The following is a 17,126-nucleotide window of genomic DNA, read 5'->3' on the forward strand; positions in this document are numbered from 1 at the left end:
TATATCACTACAGTAAGAAAAGACACTTTGATTCATTTTAATTACTGTATTGATTTAGCAGATGGCATTTTCATACATGCAGACAGTTTTATTGAGTCTGCACAACATTTTCTATATTTATGCTGACAAATTTTCTGAAGTTAAGAGAGATTGCTCTTCAGTTTAAAAAGAATTTTATATAGCACCTTGGCCTCTTGGCTAAGATCAGGTGTAAAAAATAATTTTATTACTTTCAGTTTTTATGGGTTCACATACTTATTTCAAAGAGTAGCAAGGATAGAAAGGTGGAGAGATTTTTAAAAATTTTCTAGTTCATTCACAAATGATTGCAACATCTAACGCTGCTTGCTGCTTTTGTTGTTGTTTATAACTTACATCTGTACAAAGAATAGAAGAACATTGGAAAAGACAAACTTTTCACATACAAAAATTCCTCATCCAGAAGATAGAAGATGTGTCCCTAAATGGTAGAAGGCAGTCAGGGTTCTGCTTGTTTGCACCTGTGGCCCAGCCACCCCAGCACAGACAGAGAGGTCTGTCTCAGCTTCTTGTTTCCCAGAATCAAGATATATGAATGTCCTGAAGGAAAAGTCAGTGCTAAAACATGGCAAAGCAGCATGGCCACATTCTTTTCCTGTATCTCAGACATCAAAACTTGCATGAGAAGAGATAGAAATAAAAAGGCATACAGCAGGAGGAGGGCAACCATGGTCATCAAGACTTGCAAGTGGGCCTTGGTGCTGGCATCCCTGAATCCCATGGCAATGAGCTGCATATTTCTGAGATGCCTCCACAGGGAGAAGATGAGCAAGACAAAAGTTGTCACGGACACAATGGATGGTATGATTGTGAATGTCATGTAATTGATTGTAAAAGACCTGGAAGAGTAAAACAATTCTTTTGAATTAGAACTGTAAGTCACATTTTTGTTAGAATCATCAACCCAAACCTCAATATCTGTTTTCATAAATGCAATATTTAAAACAAGAATGACAGAAGACATCAACAGTATTCCTGAGACCACCTTTCCCACTCTCCACTTTAGGTAGAGAAAAGTAGAGTTGGAAAAATTGGCTATCTTGAAAAAATAAAAGATGCTGAGACTTGTAGCAAGCCACATGTTAAGATGATTGGTCACTATCCAGATACTGTTAGTAATTTTTAATATTTGCTCATCCCAAAACAAAGTTGGAAACTTCACAGAAATCAACCTATTTACATGTATAAATGAGACCTGAGTTATTCTAGACACTGCTAAAGCAGTGAGTATCTGATCAACTGGAGAGATTTTCTTTCTTTTGACCCAGTCAATGACATTCACCAGTGCTATGAATCCATTGCCTAAAATTCCAATGATAAACTCTATGCTTACAATAACTACAGCAAAGTTAAGAGAATCATCCATTGTCTGTAAGAGGATATCCCAAATTTGGATTTCACATGCTTCAATTCATTCGTCTAATAGGTTACATATATCTGTATTATGATGCTCAAAGATTCAGTAGTATTCTCTCATTAAAATTCTTGTGTACACAATAGGAAGTCAGCAAGCAGCAAGAGTTTCTGTTGTATTTTCCATATCTCTCTTCATTGAAATCTTTGCATTTTCCTGAAAACTCAGAATGCGCTTCATCCAGATCCTGGGAGCTTTAAACACAGTGGAGGAAAAAAAAAATTTGATTGATCATGAAGGGCATATTGAATTCTAATTTGCTGGTATATCCATATAGATATAATTATTTATATTTTTTGAGATAGCAGGAAACAAGATTCGAATTTGACATGTGGTCTCTCCTAATCATGCAGATTTTTAAAACAATTTAAAGTCAGGAAAGCAAACGGAGAATTCTGCATTGCCCCAAAGTCCTTTACAAGGGACATCAGAGTATGATAAAATCATGGAGTAGGGAACACCATTTCTGAACTGAATAGTACTGGGGTAAACATTTATCCTTCCAGTTTTTATTAGAGTGTGCACACATGCTCACAGACTCACATTTACTTGAATCCCAGTTCCCTTGCATTGCTATCACAGAAACCTATTTTTCCCTCATTTTTTTTTTTCAGTATTTGTTGTTCATCTAGCAATGCTTAATGCTGAGACTTTTGGTAAGTACACTTCTTAACTTATATTACAGGGTGTTAGAAACACTGTAAACTTTGGGATTTCTTTTCTCTTTGCAAAATGCAGCTTGATTGAATTTACCCACAAAGCAAAACCTTCACTCTGGGACTTGCTGTTACCCAGAAGGGTGCATTCCTAACTCTGTACCAAATACTTTCAGAATTTATCCACATTCATTAGCTTTCCACTCATAGCTGTCCCATAACCTGCACTGCAGGCACTATTCAGATAGGAGATATACTGCCTGGTCAGTGGGGAATAGGAGCACCATTCATTGATAGTTAAGAATGAATGCAATGTATTCACAAATAAATTCAGCAGCAGCAACCAAACAAAGCAGAAAAACTTTTGTCACAATTTTCAAAGTGGCAGACAAGGAAAAATATTTAGTGCTTACCACCACGTTTCATGTAATGGAGCAATCCTAAGCAATAACAACAACAATAATAATAGTAATAAACAACAAAAAAACATGGAAAACAATCAGGTTTTAGAATTTTGCAACAATTGATGGGTTGAGGTTTGTGCTCACTGCAACTGAGACCTCATGAGCATTTAGAAAAACCAGCAAGGTTTAGCCTCACCCCAAAATTCCTGCAGAGTCTTCCATCAGTGCACACTTTGATCCAGGGTTGAAATACTTTAGACTGTCATTCAGATAGAGCTCCCAGGAGGAGAACTTTTGTAGAAAAGGTGAGAATGGAAATCAGGATAATTCCCACCTATTTCATTCAGAAACCAGTCTGGTAATTACACACCTGAGATCCTGAGAGGAGCAGGAGTCCTTACCCACTTCAGTGTCAAAGTTGTGTTCAGGTATATGTAGACATAGGTGTATTTTGATTTGTGCACCTGCTGTACAAATGTAAATGATTTTAAAAAATAAGGACTGATATTGTTACGAGGAAAACCCTCCACCTGTGACGCTGGCATCCCAAACTGGCTCCAGTTTGCATCCCAGCTGCTCCACTTCCTATCCAGTTCTTTCTCATGGACTAAGAAAGCAATGGAAGATGACATGAGTTTTGAGCCTTCACCACCCATGTGGGAATCCCAGAGGGAGTACCTTGCTCTGGCTTCAACCTGGTCCAGTTCTGGATCTTGGGGCCAGCTGGGGAATGAACCAATGAATGGAAAGTCTTTCTCTCCCTCCTTCCCTCTCTCTCATTTCGTGTGTGCACGTGAGAGAGAGAGAGAGAGAGAGAGAGAGAGAGAGAGAGAGAAAGAAAGAGAGAGATTCTCTCTCTCTGTAACTCCGACTTTCCAATAATCTTTAAAAAATAGAGTAATTAATTGCCTTCTATTTGTATACACCTGCATATTTCAGAATGATCCTTTGCCTAGCAATCTTTTACCACGTACATTTATGTATTAAAATTAGATGAGGTGCAAGATCAAGATCATGCTCAGAGAAATTCAAGAAATTCATTACTAAGTCCTGCTCTTCTTGGTGTTTGGCAGCATTGCTTTTAAAGCAAGTTTGATATCAAAAGTGAGAAAACATGGTGTGTAGTGAGATATGTAACTATAGATGTGAACAATTTAATAGACATGGCTGTAAAGACTACAGACAAATTAGTTTTCACGTTTATTACATTAGATAAGGAAACCAATGAGATTATGCACAAAGTCAACAAACAGTTCAGAGTTGAAGATTCAACCCCTTGCTTATTTTCAGAGCAGGGGAAGAGAAGGAACTAGCAAAGGAAACAAGACATTGGTACTTACAAGCAAAGACAACAGGAAGTGAGTGCAGTGTCCCTAGGAGCCAGTGCGGGAGTGCCATGTCCCCATCAGATCAGGTCTGCTGAAGACTGAGCATGTGTTACATAAATCATAGGTTGCCTTGTCAGGGTCAGAGCCAATCAAGTAGTGAAAGCAGCCTGGAGCAGCTACAAGGCTTCCTCATGCAGTAAACACGGCAAACCAAAAGGAAGACAGAATTTGGTGGGGGAGGCGTTACACTGTGGTACAGCAAGTCAAGCCTCCATCTGTGATGCCACAGCCCACGTGGACATCAATTGCCATCCCAACTGCCCCACTTAGGCTACAGCTCCCTACTAACAGCCTGGAAAACCACGAGAGGTTGGTTCAGGTGTTTGTGGCTCTGTACCCATGTGGGTGACACAAAAGAAGCTCCTGGCTTCAGCCTGCCTGGTTCACCTCTGTCCATTGCGGCCATTTGGAGAGTGAACTCTAACTCTGCCTCTCAAGTGAATGATTGTCTTAAAAATGAAAGAAAGTCAAACAAAAATGATTGAACCCCCAGATCAGTCTTCTCGAGTGAGATTTTAACAACAACAGGTTCCAAGGTTGAGTTGCTTCAGGAACCCACACTTCAGTGACTGAGGCGAGTCACTGGAAACATGGTGATTCCCCCTTGTCGAATTGGTGAACCTGTATTTTTTTTTTAAATTTGTACCCATTAAGGGGGAAATTCTTAAGAACAATTTTATGTCATAAGAACACTGCTTTATTTCAGTAACAGATCACTTTGCAAAACATTATGCCATTCAGAATACCAAATGAAGCTACAGGAATCAGAACTTAGGTGCATCAGGTGACCAATTCCTTAAACAGCATGAGTACTATAAAGTTAAATATACGGTAGAAATAAATGTAACAAACATACATCGTCGGTTTGAGATCTTACATAGAATGGTTTTGTCATGACGTTTTGACGTGAAATTCTGGCAGCATCAGATTGCTGGATGTGCGGTAAAAGGCTTCATTTTCTTTGAAGTTTGTAACCAGTGTGAAGAAAGCACCAGATTAATTCAATACCATGCTCATGAAAAACATAATTATTTAAAAGATAGACGGAGAGTCGATCATTGTGATGGACTGGAATCTTCCATAGCTGAGGCTGGACTGAAAGCCGACTTCTCGTTTGTGATTATGCAGATGAAGACATATCCCTTTTCATTATTTGCATTTTTCTCTTTACCTAGTGCCTACATTGTTTGCACTCATGGGGTTCAGGTACCAGCTATGAAAAGCTGAAAAAGGAAAACATAAAATACACAGAAAATGACTGAGTTTTTACATGGAGATTGGTCATATGGAGGAGGTTCTTGATTTCACTGCTACTTAGGATTCAATCTCACAAAAATTACAAGATCGATGTGGAAATACTTAAATTGCTTAGTAGGTTTTCCAAGCTTTTTCCATAAAAATGTGTTCTCATTTCCCAAGGAATCCCCTGGACAACTAGTATTTTCCAAACTTGGGCGTTGCCTGATACTTTCCATGAACAATCTCATAAACATAATTATATATATGTCCACAGCCACCTTTAGCACCCATGTGGTTTTTGACTGGCTGTCGGGGAAAATTTTATGATACTATGAGGTATGAATCATTGACATTCACACAGCTTAGATTGGTTTATATTTCTCTCATTCACACTCAGACCTTCTTCTCCAGTATTTATAAAATCTATCTCCAAAGCTATGTCTGTTACTAAGGCTTCTCTCCCAAATCTACCTAACATTAAGTTGTGTATTATTTAAATACTAAGGATTTCATAATTATTTCCAAAAAATGTGATTTTCTTGGGAATCTCTTTTTTTAAAACAAAATTATTCATTTGGGAGGTACAGTGACAAACAGAAGGGAAGTGATGGAGATGAGTACAAATAAGGGATACAAAGATAATATTCCATCTGTTGGTTCAATCTCTAAATGGCCATCAAGGCAACCTTAGGCCAGGCTAATGTAGAGACCAGGAGTTTTATTTGGGTCTCCCACATGGAGGCCAGAGCCTTATCAGTTGGGCCATTTTCTGCTGCTTTTCAAGGTACGATAGGGAGTTGCATCAGAATTGGAGCAGCCATACTCAAACCAGCTCCCCTATGGGAAGACCACAAGTTTCTGTTTTAATCCACTGTATGTTATATGAATAAGCACATATTTTATATATATTAAAATTGTCTCATGTTACAACCTCAAAAACATGAGTGACACACATAAGAGTGATATATTATTTATATAAAGTGTGCTACCATTTAGAAGTCCTATATCCATAACTTATTTGGTATAAGTGCATCTAAATAAATATTTGCATTTATTCTACTTGCTTGTATGTTAACGTGCTGCTTTTTCACAACCTATGTTCACACACCACACAAATTTTTACATACTATAATAATAGGAGTACAAGGGATATAACATTTGAAACAGACACAAATACATAAGAACTGATTTTCCTCTGGACAATGCAAGATGATTCTCTAAACTGCAGATATATCTTAAGAAACACTTTTTTTGAACCAGGACTTCAGCCACCACAGCACAGAGAGTGAGGTCAGTTTCAGCTTTCTGTTCCCCAGAATCAGGATGCATGAGTGGCCTGAAGGATAAGACATTGCAAAGACATGGAAAACCATAATGATCAGATGTTCTTCCTGCAAATCTGGACTCCAGGTTAGTACGAGAATAGAGAGGAAGAAAATGATCCATAGTACAAGGGAGGCAGTTACAGTTTGCAAGCCTTTTAAGTGGGCTTTAGTGCTGGCATCTCTGGATCCCATGGCATTGAGCTGCATCTTCCTGAGATGCCTCCACAGGGAGAAGATGAGCAGGAGGAAAGCGGTCAGGGACTTAGTGAAAGGTATGACCATAAACAAAGAGTCAATCAACATAAGAGTTGTGAATAAATGTGCAGATTCCGTAGAAATGTAATCCAAGGTCATGTTCCTTTTATGAAATTGAATCCAAATGCCAATTTTTATGTTTGCCCGCACAATGTTACAAAGTAACAGTAACAAAGACACCAGCAGTGTTACTGAGACCACTTTTTCAACTCTCCACTTCAGGTAGAGAAAAATCGAGTTAGAAAAATTGGCTATCTTGAGAAAATAAAAGAGACTAAGACTTGTGGCAAACCAGATGCTAAAATGATGTGCCACAATCCAGACATTATTCATAATGTTTACTATTTCCTTTTTGAAAGTTAAAGCTGGGTAAAAGATTGAAACTAAATGACTTATGAATAAGACCCAGAGCAAACAAATATTTGAAATTGCCAAAGCAGTGAGGAGGTGATCACCTAAACCGAGCTTTCTTCTCCTGGTCCAGGTGATGTAGTTCACCACTGCTATGAACTTGTTGCCTAAATTTCCCATTATGAACTCCACAACCGCAATCAATAAAAATACAGTCAGTAAATCAATAGCCATTTTTCATAAGAGAATTTCCCTATTTCAAAGAAGTCTGCTGATTATTTCTTTATGCATTCATTAAAATATTACAAATACATTCTTGTTGAAAATCCAATAGTTCTCCTATTAAAAACATGCAATTCAAGTTTGCCAAAGGATTCTTCATTCTCTCTTTCTGCTTATTTTCTGATTTTCTAGACCTCTCATTCAGATCCTGTGAAGAAAGGTTTTTGTCGTTAGCAAATAAGGAAATGCTGAATTCTCATTATATAATCTATGAATAAGGAGATACTTCATTTCTTGTTCTTTTATCATTTGTAAAAGCAACTTGTATGCTGATAAAGAAACTTCATAAATATATACACATCCTGTGTACAAGATTAAAGAGGTATATTAACATTCACAACCACCAGGGTGTCCCAAACTTTAAAAAGTTGGTCTATGTGGGGATTTGGCATAGGATCTTGAAGGTGTTTGTACAAAATGTCATAGGTGTCTACCAGTCTCATCCAGGACACTGCTCCCAACATTTTGTTTATTGGGAATACTATTCATTATTTGCTTTTTACAAAGATATGGTAACACACACACACTTTCGCAACACACAGAGGCACAAACATACACTCATTATATTCTTCTAACTCCCCTTCTCTTTGAATTCCACCAATTTAGGTTTGCCATTCTTTGCATTTCCTATGCATCTAGCACATGCTCAATTCTTTGACATTTGTTAAAAGCACAGTTTTAAAAATATTGTCTCGTTCTTATTTTATCCTATTGAAGATTCTCTATAATTGGTAATTTTTGTGAGCACATTAAATTAGACAACGACTATGAATTCGCCCACGGTGCAAGAATCCTCCTCATGCTATTTTTCTTCCTTACTCAATAGGGCACACTCCTCAATGAAAACTAGTACTTGTCAATCTTTTCTTATTCCCATCAACCCATATTCCACAAGCCTTGTGAGAGGCAACATTCAGATAAAAGACACATTGCCTAATGAAGGTGAGGAAACAAACAACACGACACAATTATTCCTCAAAGTCAACTACAGGGACACTGGGGACCAAAGAAACAAAGCTAACACAAGCTACCTCCGGGTCTGTGCTAGAAGTCGGGATCCTTTGCCACAGAACTGCATCTTTCTGAGATATTTACACAGGAAATAGGTTAAAATTATAGGTCATAACAGTAATTTTGTTCTAGCATGACATTTGCTACTGTGAGAAATGGTATACTTGAAAGGGTTACAACACTTGTCAGGTTGGTCTTCAAAAATCATGTTTCCTTCATGTTCACTCCATCTCTAGCTCCATCCACAGTCGTTGCTGTAAAACAATAAAACAATAAACAAAATCCAAAACATGCATAAACAGCACCACTAGAATTAATCTCTGATTTTTTCTTCTTAAATGGTAGAAAAGTAAAGGTGAGAGATTTACTATCCTTAGCCAATACGATACATTGTGGGCATTAGTAAGTCAAAGCTGTTATACTAGATTCCTCTTGGGCAATAACAATAATTCTTATCCCACATTATAAAAACATAGACTAATGGTCATTCACTCTCACAATATTAGTAGCATCCAAACTCAAAACAGTTCTGGACAACGCCGGAGCACTGACAATGCGATCAGATGTGGGCATCTTTTGTCTTTTGAATGAAGCGATGCAGTTACCAGACCGTGAAGACACAGGTGAAATTCCCCAAACCAACTGTCATTAATATGCTCTTTACTAAGCTTTCTGTGTCTGAGGAAGTAGGGTAGAGGGCAGGCAAGCCCAGGACCAATGGTTGGGATTTCTCAGCATCCTGATTTGAAGCTCTCTCAACACATGATTTCTGGAGCATCAGAGTTAGTGGCCAAGGTGAAGCAGAATGTACCAAAGCATCTAACGGATGAGGTCATTGCCATATTAGTGGCACACTCTGGGACTGTGAAAACAATTCAAAAGATCTCCCGTCCCTACACTTCATATTTTAGTCATATGCTATAAATTCATGTAGCTGATGTTGGCGTGAAAGCTGAATTCTCATTTGTGAGCATGCAAAGGAAGACAGCTTGCCTTTCATGATTTGCAGTTTCTGCTCATGTAACCTCTACATAATTTGGGTGGATGAAGGTCAGATGTCAGCTAGGAAAATAACACATGGAGCTCACAGAGGTGGCCTAAACAAAGAGAACAAAGTTGGATTTCTGCAGATGACTTTAACTTTGTTACCACTCAGGATTTATTTGTAAAAAGGCACAAACTTAATACAGGAATTCTTAGATAATGAATGCATGAGCTTCCTAAGTATTTCTACTAATAATTAAAAGTCCATTTAATTATTGGGAAGGGAGACACATGTGCAAGCATATACACACACACACACACGACTGTCACTCCTCTGAGGCTGGTCCAGGCTGAAGACAACCAGGATCTCTGGCCACTCTTCCATATGGCTGGCACAGTGCAACTAGTTGGATCATCTTCTGCTATCCTCCCAGTCACATTGTCTGTAAGATGGATCAAAAGCCGAGTAGCTGGACATTGAACAGGTGCTTTGTATTGGAATGTCAACATCATGCATGGCAGGTTACCTTGCTGCACCGAAATTTTGGCCCCTTTGATAATTTCTATAAAGATATTTCAACCAATTAATGCAAAATTTATTAGAACAGATACAAGGGAGTCTTACGAAACTGAATCTAAAAACTCTTTACTTCAACAATTAGGTTAGTATCAATATTATGCTTATTGGAAAGAAAATGAAAACTGCATTAGCAAGTTTTGCTACCAATGAAATTTCAGCATTTCAAATCCTCCAGCCATTTCTTTACATGAGAAAATAAAACTAAGAATTATAAATTATTAAAAGAAGTAAAATAATCAGTAAAAATAATTACATGAGGAAGATGCATTTTCTGATTGCAAAGGATAAAAACGGTTTTAAGATGCAAAATGCGTTACTATTGTGGTTAGCAGGTGCTTCTGAACGAATGAACAAGCAATAATAATTACATACCTGTGCACATACATATTCATAAGGTATCGAATGTCAACAAAAAACTAAGAAGCTCAGTTAATAAGCAACAATATACCTGTTTTGAACACATTGATTTCCATTGGATTGTCACTGGGCTTTTGGGAAGCTTCGTTATGTTAACAACTTTGAGGTTCAGAATTGATAGGGATTTATCAATGTGATTACATTTTTCCAATAATGATGGTGGTTCATGTCTGGAATATGAATTTGACTCAAAATTCTGAATGTGAAACCAATGCTATATTCAGGATAAGTGGAATAAAGCAGTCTCAGCATTATAAGGGATTTTAAACAATTTTTGTAAACTGTATCTCACGTTTGAAACAAATAATTTAGGGTAAAATATTTTTATTAAATATTCTGCTGTTAATTTTTACCTCAAACATTAGATGTGTATTCTAGAGAGAAACTTTATAAATTCAGTAAGTTATAAAGTTCTATTTATGTCACTCTGTTCCATTTGAATACATGTATCTGTATTATATATTAATTGTTTTTCCAATTTTAAAGCTCATAAAAGAATGATTCACATAAAAGTAACATTTTAAGTGATTCTAGATTTATGTCTTGGAGTCACACTTTTAAGTGCTTAAGTGTAGTAATACATCTATCTGCATATATGCCACTATGGTTATATATTTAGGTATTATTTATTTCAAACATAATTCTGCAAAAATTAAATTTTACAAACAATTGAAGAACATGAAGGTGGTGAAAATCTATAATTTGTAAATTTTCTGTGAACAGATTTTTCCTACAGAACATTCACGATGCCCTAAGAGTAGGTATAACTCAACGTTCAGCATCTTTGAACTTGCAGCTCAGCCACCACAGCACCAACAGAAAGGCCTTTCTTAACTTCTTGTTTACCAGAATCAGGACACATGAGTGGATTGAAGGATAAGCCATTATAAAACTACGGCAAATCCTAAGCAGCAAACCCTCCTCCAACGTCTCACGATTCCATTTTCGTAGGAAAGCAGACGTAAAGAAAATGGTAGCTAGCACTAGGAAGGCAACCACAGTCTGCAAGCCTCGCAGGTGGGCCTTGGTGCTGGCGTCTCTGGAACCCATGACATCGAGCTGCATCTGCCTGAGATGCCTCCACAGGGAGAAGATGAGCAGGAGGAAACTGATCAGGGACAAGGTAACAGGAATGATCATGAATATCGTGTCAATGACCAAAAATACCTTGAATAAGTGTGAAGACTCCTCGAACCAGGCAATCAAAGTCAAGTTTTCTTTATATCCTTTATACTGGGCAGCAAAATGAATATTTTCCCTTGTAATATTAAAAATCAAGATGAACATAGACAACAGTAGTGTCACTGAGACCACTTTTTCAACTCTCCACTTCAGGTATAGAAAGGTAGAGTTAGAGAAAATGGCAATTTTGAGAAAATAAAAGATGCTGAGGCCTGTGGCAAGCCAGAAGTTCCAATGATTAGTCACCGTCCAGACAATATGTATTGTTCTAAACATAACCACAGTCCCTTGTGAAAGAGGAGGAACCACAGAAACCCACTGAGGTAAGAATCTGCACCACATGAGACCAATTCTGGAGACTGCCAAAGCAATGGTTATTTTATCAACGGAAGAGATTTTTCTTCTCTTGAACCAATCGTTGCAATTCACAAGCACAATGAATCCATTGCCTATATTCCCAATGATGAACTCAATATATGAAATCACTGCAAATATGGTCAGTATGACACCAGCCATTATTCATTAGAGTGGTACAGTATCAGATACCACTGCTGATGTCTTGCTGTATCCGTCAAGTTTTACAGATTTATATAGATGTATCATTTGAATAACACTTAGAATTGAATAACAGTGTTTCATAAATAAGTCTTGAAGCTCATAAAGCTAATGCAGCATTTCCATTTTTCTTCCTGAAAGTTTTTTGTATTTTCCTTCACAGGTCAGTTGCTCTTCACTCAGTCCTTTGAGTCCCATTCACAGTATTAAAAAAGTCGTTTGTAGTAAATGATGAAGTCAATACAATATTCTCATTGGCTAATAAATAAAGAAAGAAATATTTCTTGTCATTTTTGCTCTATTATCATTGACACTGTGAACTTATACACTAGGCAAGAAACATTATAAAGTATAGGCAAATGTAGCATCGAACAGGATTCAATATGACAATAGGGACATTTATAAGATCCAAAGTTATGGAACACTTACAAAGGATCTGAAGAGATTTTTTCCATGTGCTCTTTAAGATTTTACTGCAAAGTGCAGACATTATCTAGTAATCTCATGCAGTTTACTATTCCTAGGAGATTGGCTGCTGAGAATAACAATATTCATCATTTTGCAAGCGTCTGCACATATGTTCCTACTCATTGCTTACATCTAGATCTGTTTTATATTCCAGTCATTGAGGTTTGCCATTTCTCAATACTTACTGTGCATGTAACACTAGCTCAATTTTGTGAAAGTTAGAGCTTTATTTAAGAACTGCTCTCAGGGTGATATTACATTATAGGAAAGATTTATTAGCCTTGGTAAATTTTTATGCTGTCCAAACTAGGTGGAAATGCATGGGTTATGACTGAAGTAGACACTGATGTTGAATTAATTCATCCACAAGGCAAAAGTCCTCCTTAATCCATGCTTCTGCCTTACCCAGTAACAGGCACACTCTTTCTTCAGAACCAAACATCATAAGATATTCATGAATCTTCTCTCATCTCCCAAAACCTGCTGCTTGACAACCTTGGAAGGGCACCACTCAGTTGAAGAAAGGTTTGCTGCCTGATCACTGTGAAGGTAAAAGCTAGCAAGACTTGACTATTATTCTGTAGACAGCAAAGAATACTGTGAAACAATGAAATGAATTCAACAGGAACTATCAAGGGAAGAAGCAAAAGACATGATCAACTTCCAAGATGGTAGAAAATGGTACAGGATAATTCCGTGTCAAGGACTTACTCCTTCTAAGTCCTTGGAATCAATGCTGCACAATAGAACAGAATCCAATATACCCTGACAATTTGCAAACATGCCTTGCATTTCAGTGGGAGACATATTGATGTTTTCTCTACCTTGTGGAACAGCATTATCTTGCCATGAGAAGTGCTCTGATTGATTAAACCTATCATCTCAATCAGGAAATTCCCACAAATGCATAGATTTTGTTGATGAATTTTACTCTTATCAATTCATCAGTCCTAGTGCAGTTCATTGATTCATTCATCCACTTTTCTTATATCCTTTCCATTTTGACCAGTCAAAAGCTCTCGGGAGGAAATAACAAGCACAATACATGTGTGTGCAGTGATGGTTTCTACACTGTAGTTGTGGGGGTAGATAAGTAAGTGCATAAATCAGATACAAAAAAGATTTGTCTAAAGAAAGAACCAATATTATTAAATTTTTTATAAAGTGTTAGTAGAACTCAGTTGTAGAACAAATTTATAAATTTTCTCCTTATAATAAAACTTTCTGTCAATAATGATGACAACATACTTTGTCTCATTTAACATTTCATATACCATTAGTGTAACTTGAGAAATTCATCAAAATTATCATTTAGATTTTTACAGATACCATCTTAGTAGATATAGAAAGATTTATTGGATTATGTGCTTTTCTATACTTCATTTACATTGATCCATGTAGAAGACTGAGTAGATTCAGCATTCTTATAAATAGAATTTTCAGAGCGGAGGACAGCAATGGCCAATTGAGAGGCCCAGAGACCAGAAGAAAACTGAAATATTTACAACCAAAATGCAACTTCAAGAAGTTTTTCTCATAAGTCAAAACTTCTATGTGATTACTTTTCTTAGCGTATTTGGAAATAAATGGGATACTTAAATTTTAAAAAAATTTAGAAATGATTTTTTTAGTCTTTCACTTATTCATATTTTTATACTGATTATAGTGCACAAATACAAAACATACCATATGTATTTTTTACTTTGGGATTTTTATTAAATGCCTGTTTGCCTTGGGCAAACTAACATTGAAATGTGGTACACAAATATAAATAGGTAAAAAAATATAAATGTGAATAAATAAAACAGAATAGCATAGGTCATGTATGTGGAATTTCCATAGCATAAAACATCCTAATTCCTAATATTCTATCAATTTTATATAACTATTTTGTTTGCATGAAATAGTGTTTGTTTTCCTATGCTCTTCAATTGCAAGTTATACATTTATTCAATAAGGTGATGTAAAGGATTTTTCCACATACACTCTTAAAACTGCACAAATATTAATGAAATAATGCCATTAGCAAGTATAAAAATCTTACTGTATCTAGATTTTTTTCCTGGGTGAAGTGACACAATATCCATGACCATGATGAATGAAAATGCATAGTTTTCTTCTTTGCAGCCATCGACTTACCTGCTACACCAGACAAAAAAGCAAACTGTAACAGAAAAACAAAAAACGCTTTCAATTTTCTTTTATCCCAAATGAAGACAAAAGAATGACATGAAGGATAAGTGAATCCAATAGTATGATAAAATAAGACGATCTGTTTACCACACTGCAAACTTTGTAAAACACTATTCCAGATGGAATGGCAAAGAGTCAAAGGAATGCGGTCACAGCTTGCGTAAGTTTCATGTGGACCTTACGCTGGGATCTAGGATCTATGTCATGGAGCTGTAGCCTTCTGAGCTATTGACAGAGAAATTGGATTGACATCACTGAACACATTCGTTGGGAGCCAGAGTGAGAGCAGGCTGAAATCCGGAGCAGTGAGAATCTGACCAGCTGAGAACTTCTGTCTCTTGCCTGAAACAATACAGTTCACCAGTACTGTGAAGATATTGGCAGAATTTCTAAAAACAAATTCCCTTGCTGAGGTGGAAACAGTGTCATCAGTAAAAAAAAAAAAAAAAAAAATGTGCCTCTGGTAAAAAAGAGGCAAAGCCAATGCACTGATCAAGATCCTATAAAATCCTACCTTAAAGGTCTACTGGCATAAGATTCCAGGATGTGCACAGCATTTGTGGATGACATTTCAAATCTGCGGTCACTGACATTCCTAGGTATACTAATGAATGTGTTTGTCGCTGTGTTTATGGAAAACATCACTATTCTAAAAGCAGCTTACAAATTGTCCAAGTTTTGTACTTTTATGACATGGTTTTGAATCTTCCACAGCTGGTGTTGCAGTGAAACCTGAATTCTCTTTTGCAAGATGCAAATGAAGACATATTGCCTTTCATTGTTTGCAGGCTTTTTGCACTGACTCTTGTGTATATCATTTAGACACATGAAGTTTAAGTGTCAATCAGGTTAATAAATTAGAAACTAAAGAAAACATCTTTAAAAAAAGGAAAGGTATGTCAGTTATCATGAAATCATTCTAATGCTCATGGCCTCCCAGGATTTACTTTAATATACATATTAAATCAAGACAGAAAGATTTAAATGAATCAACAACAGTTTTCCCAAGTTTTTCTTATTAAAAGCTTCTCACTTACCAAGAATAAACTAGGAAGCCCAGTTCTGCCTGATACAGCTTTATGGTAAGTAACCCCATATGCACCCAAGCACATAGCACCAACAAAACCCATGTGCTTCACTGGATGTCCTTAACTTATCAAGGAACAATAAGATATGAATCCTCATCCTTTACTTTCAGAAATACAAAATGAATCTCAGTGAGTTTCTTTGAATTTAAATATTTATTTCATGCTTGGCTTTTCTGTGTGAAACTTCTAGAGTTTCTAATTGTGTGTGTGTGTGTGTGTGTACTTACTACTTCACCCAGCAAAACTTGAGTTACAATTTACTCAGTTGTCAGAGTCAGCTACAATGATAACATTTATATTTGAAAAGCAAAATCGCCAAGTTGATCGTCCAGATCTCATTTCCTTTATGTTCACTCCCCTTCACAGAGTCATCACTGCAGGATTACAAACAATAAAATAACAAAAAACACACAGCATTTCCCAACAACACTGCAGTTAATCCTCTGACTGCAAGGGACAGAACAAAATGGACTGTTTTTAGGGAAATAACACATGCTGGAGTGAATAGCAAGCAAAGGGGTAATGAGGTTGCTTATTGCCTATATGGTCAAAATGCTGATTGTTAATCGCACAGCATTAAAAGCTTGATTGAGCACAGCTGAATCCCAACGTGCTAGTATCACGCAAAGCAAAGTCCTGGGGAATTCCCAATCAGTGAGACAATGATTGGCTGTGGAGAGTTGATTACTACAATGCCACCCACAAGCACTGTGAAAATGTTAGAAAATGTTTCCAAAACAGATTTTATTGTTAGAATGCAAACAATTTTCTTCAGTAAACTGTTTATGCTTGGTGAGTAGAGGGGGATGGGAAGACACGCCTCTTGTTACTGGCTGAGAATCTTTATCCAGAACTTCAAAACTGTCAGCACAGTATTTCCGGAGGTACAGCAAAATCAGTGTGGGAGACCAGCCATTGTGGCCATTTGGGAAGTGAACTAGCATAGAGGATCTTAGTCTCTTCTTTCTATATATCTACCTTTCCAAAAAGCACAAATAAACCTTAAAAATGAACTATCTTTAAAAAAATTATTACATATAATGTGTACCTTAGGGTATTCATTCTGTATAATGCACAACATAAACTGTTTAAAAAAGTACCAACTCATTTCTTCATAAATTTATTTAGATAACCAATACAGAACACACACAGCAAGAAAATCGAATCAGCCTTCTTTTTATTCAAATTCTCATGAGTATATAAAATTAAAAATTCTGTCACTATATCTCATTGAGTACATAGACAAATACATACTAAATATTTACCATTTTTAATATCAATATTTTTAAATCTCA

The 17,126-nt window shown here is 36.6% G+C and overlaps 2 protein-coding genes across 2 annotated transcripts; both read right to left on the reverse strand.

The window, feature by feature from the left end:
- Positions 1–478: 478 nt before the first annotated feature.
- On the reverse strand, positions 479–6,819 carry LOC121147986 (taste receptor type 2 member 116-like). Its single transcript, XM_040967940.1, has 3 exons — positions 6,607–6,819; positions 2,245–2,260; positions 479–1,377 (listed from the first exon to the last, which is right to left on the reverse strand). Exons 1-3 carry the CDS (start codon positions 6,817–6,819, stop codon positions 479–481), a joined length of 1,128 nt encoding a protein of 375 aa, XP_040823874.1.
- A 4,294-nt stretch (positions 6,820–11,113) lies between these two features.
- LOC121147993 (taste receptor type 2 member 14-like) lies at positions 11,114–12,043 on the reverse strand. Its single transcript, XM_040967952.1, has one exon. The coding sequence runs from the start codon at positions 12,041–12,043 to the stop codon at positions 11,114–11,116; it is 930 nt and encodes a 309-aa protein (XP_040823886.1).
- Positions 12,044–17,126: the final 5,083 nt, after the last annotated feature.

This window comes from Ochotona curzoniae, unplaced genomic scaffold (assembly GCF_017591425.1).
Source record: "Ochotona curzoniae isolate NIBS_2020 unplaced genomic scaffold, NIBS_Ocur_1.0 contig_1482, whole genome shotgun sequence".
In the NCBI taxonomy this organism is placed as follows: Eukaryota; Metazoa; Chordata; class Mammalia; order Lagomorpha; family Ochotonidae; genus Ochotona; species Ochotona curzoniae.

Coding starts and splice junctions, on each gene's coding strand:
- LOC121147986 (XM_040967940.1), bottom strand. CDS start 6,819: ATGACCTTGGATTACATTTCTACGGAATCTGCACATTTATTCACAACT.
- LOC121147993 (XM_040967952.1), bottom strand. CDS start 12,043: ATGGCTGGTGTCATACTGACCATATTTGCAGTGATTTCATATATTGAG.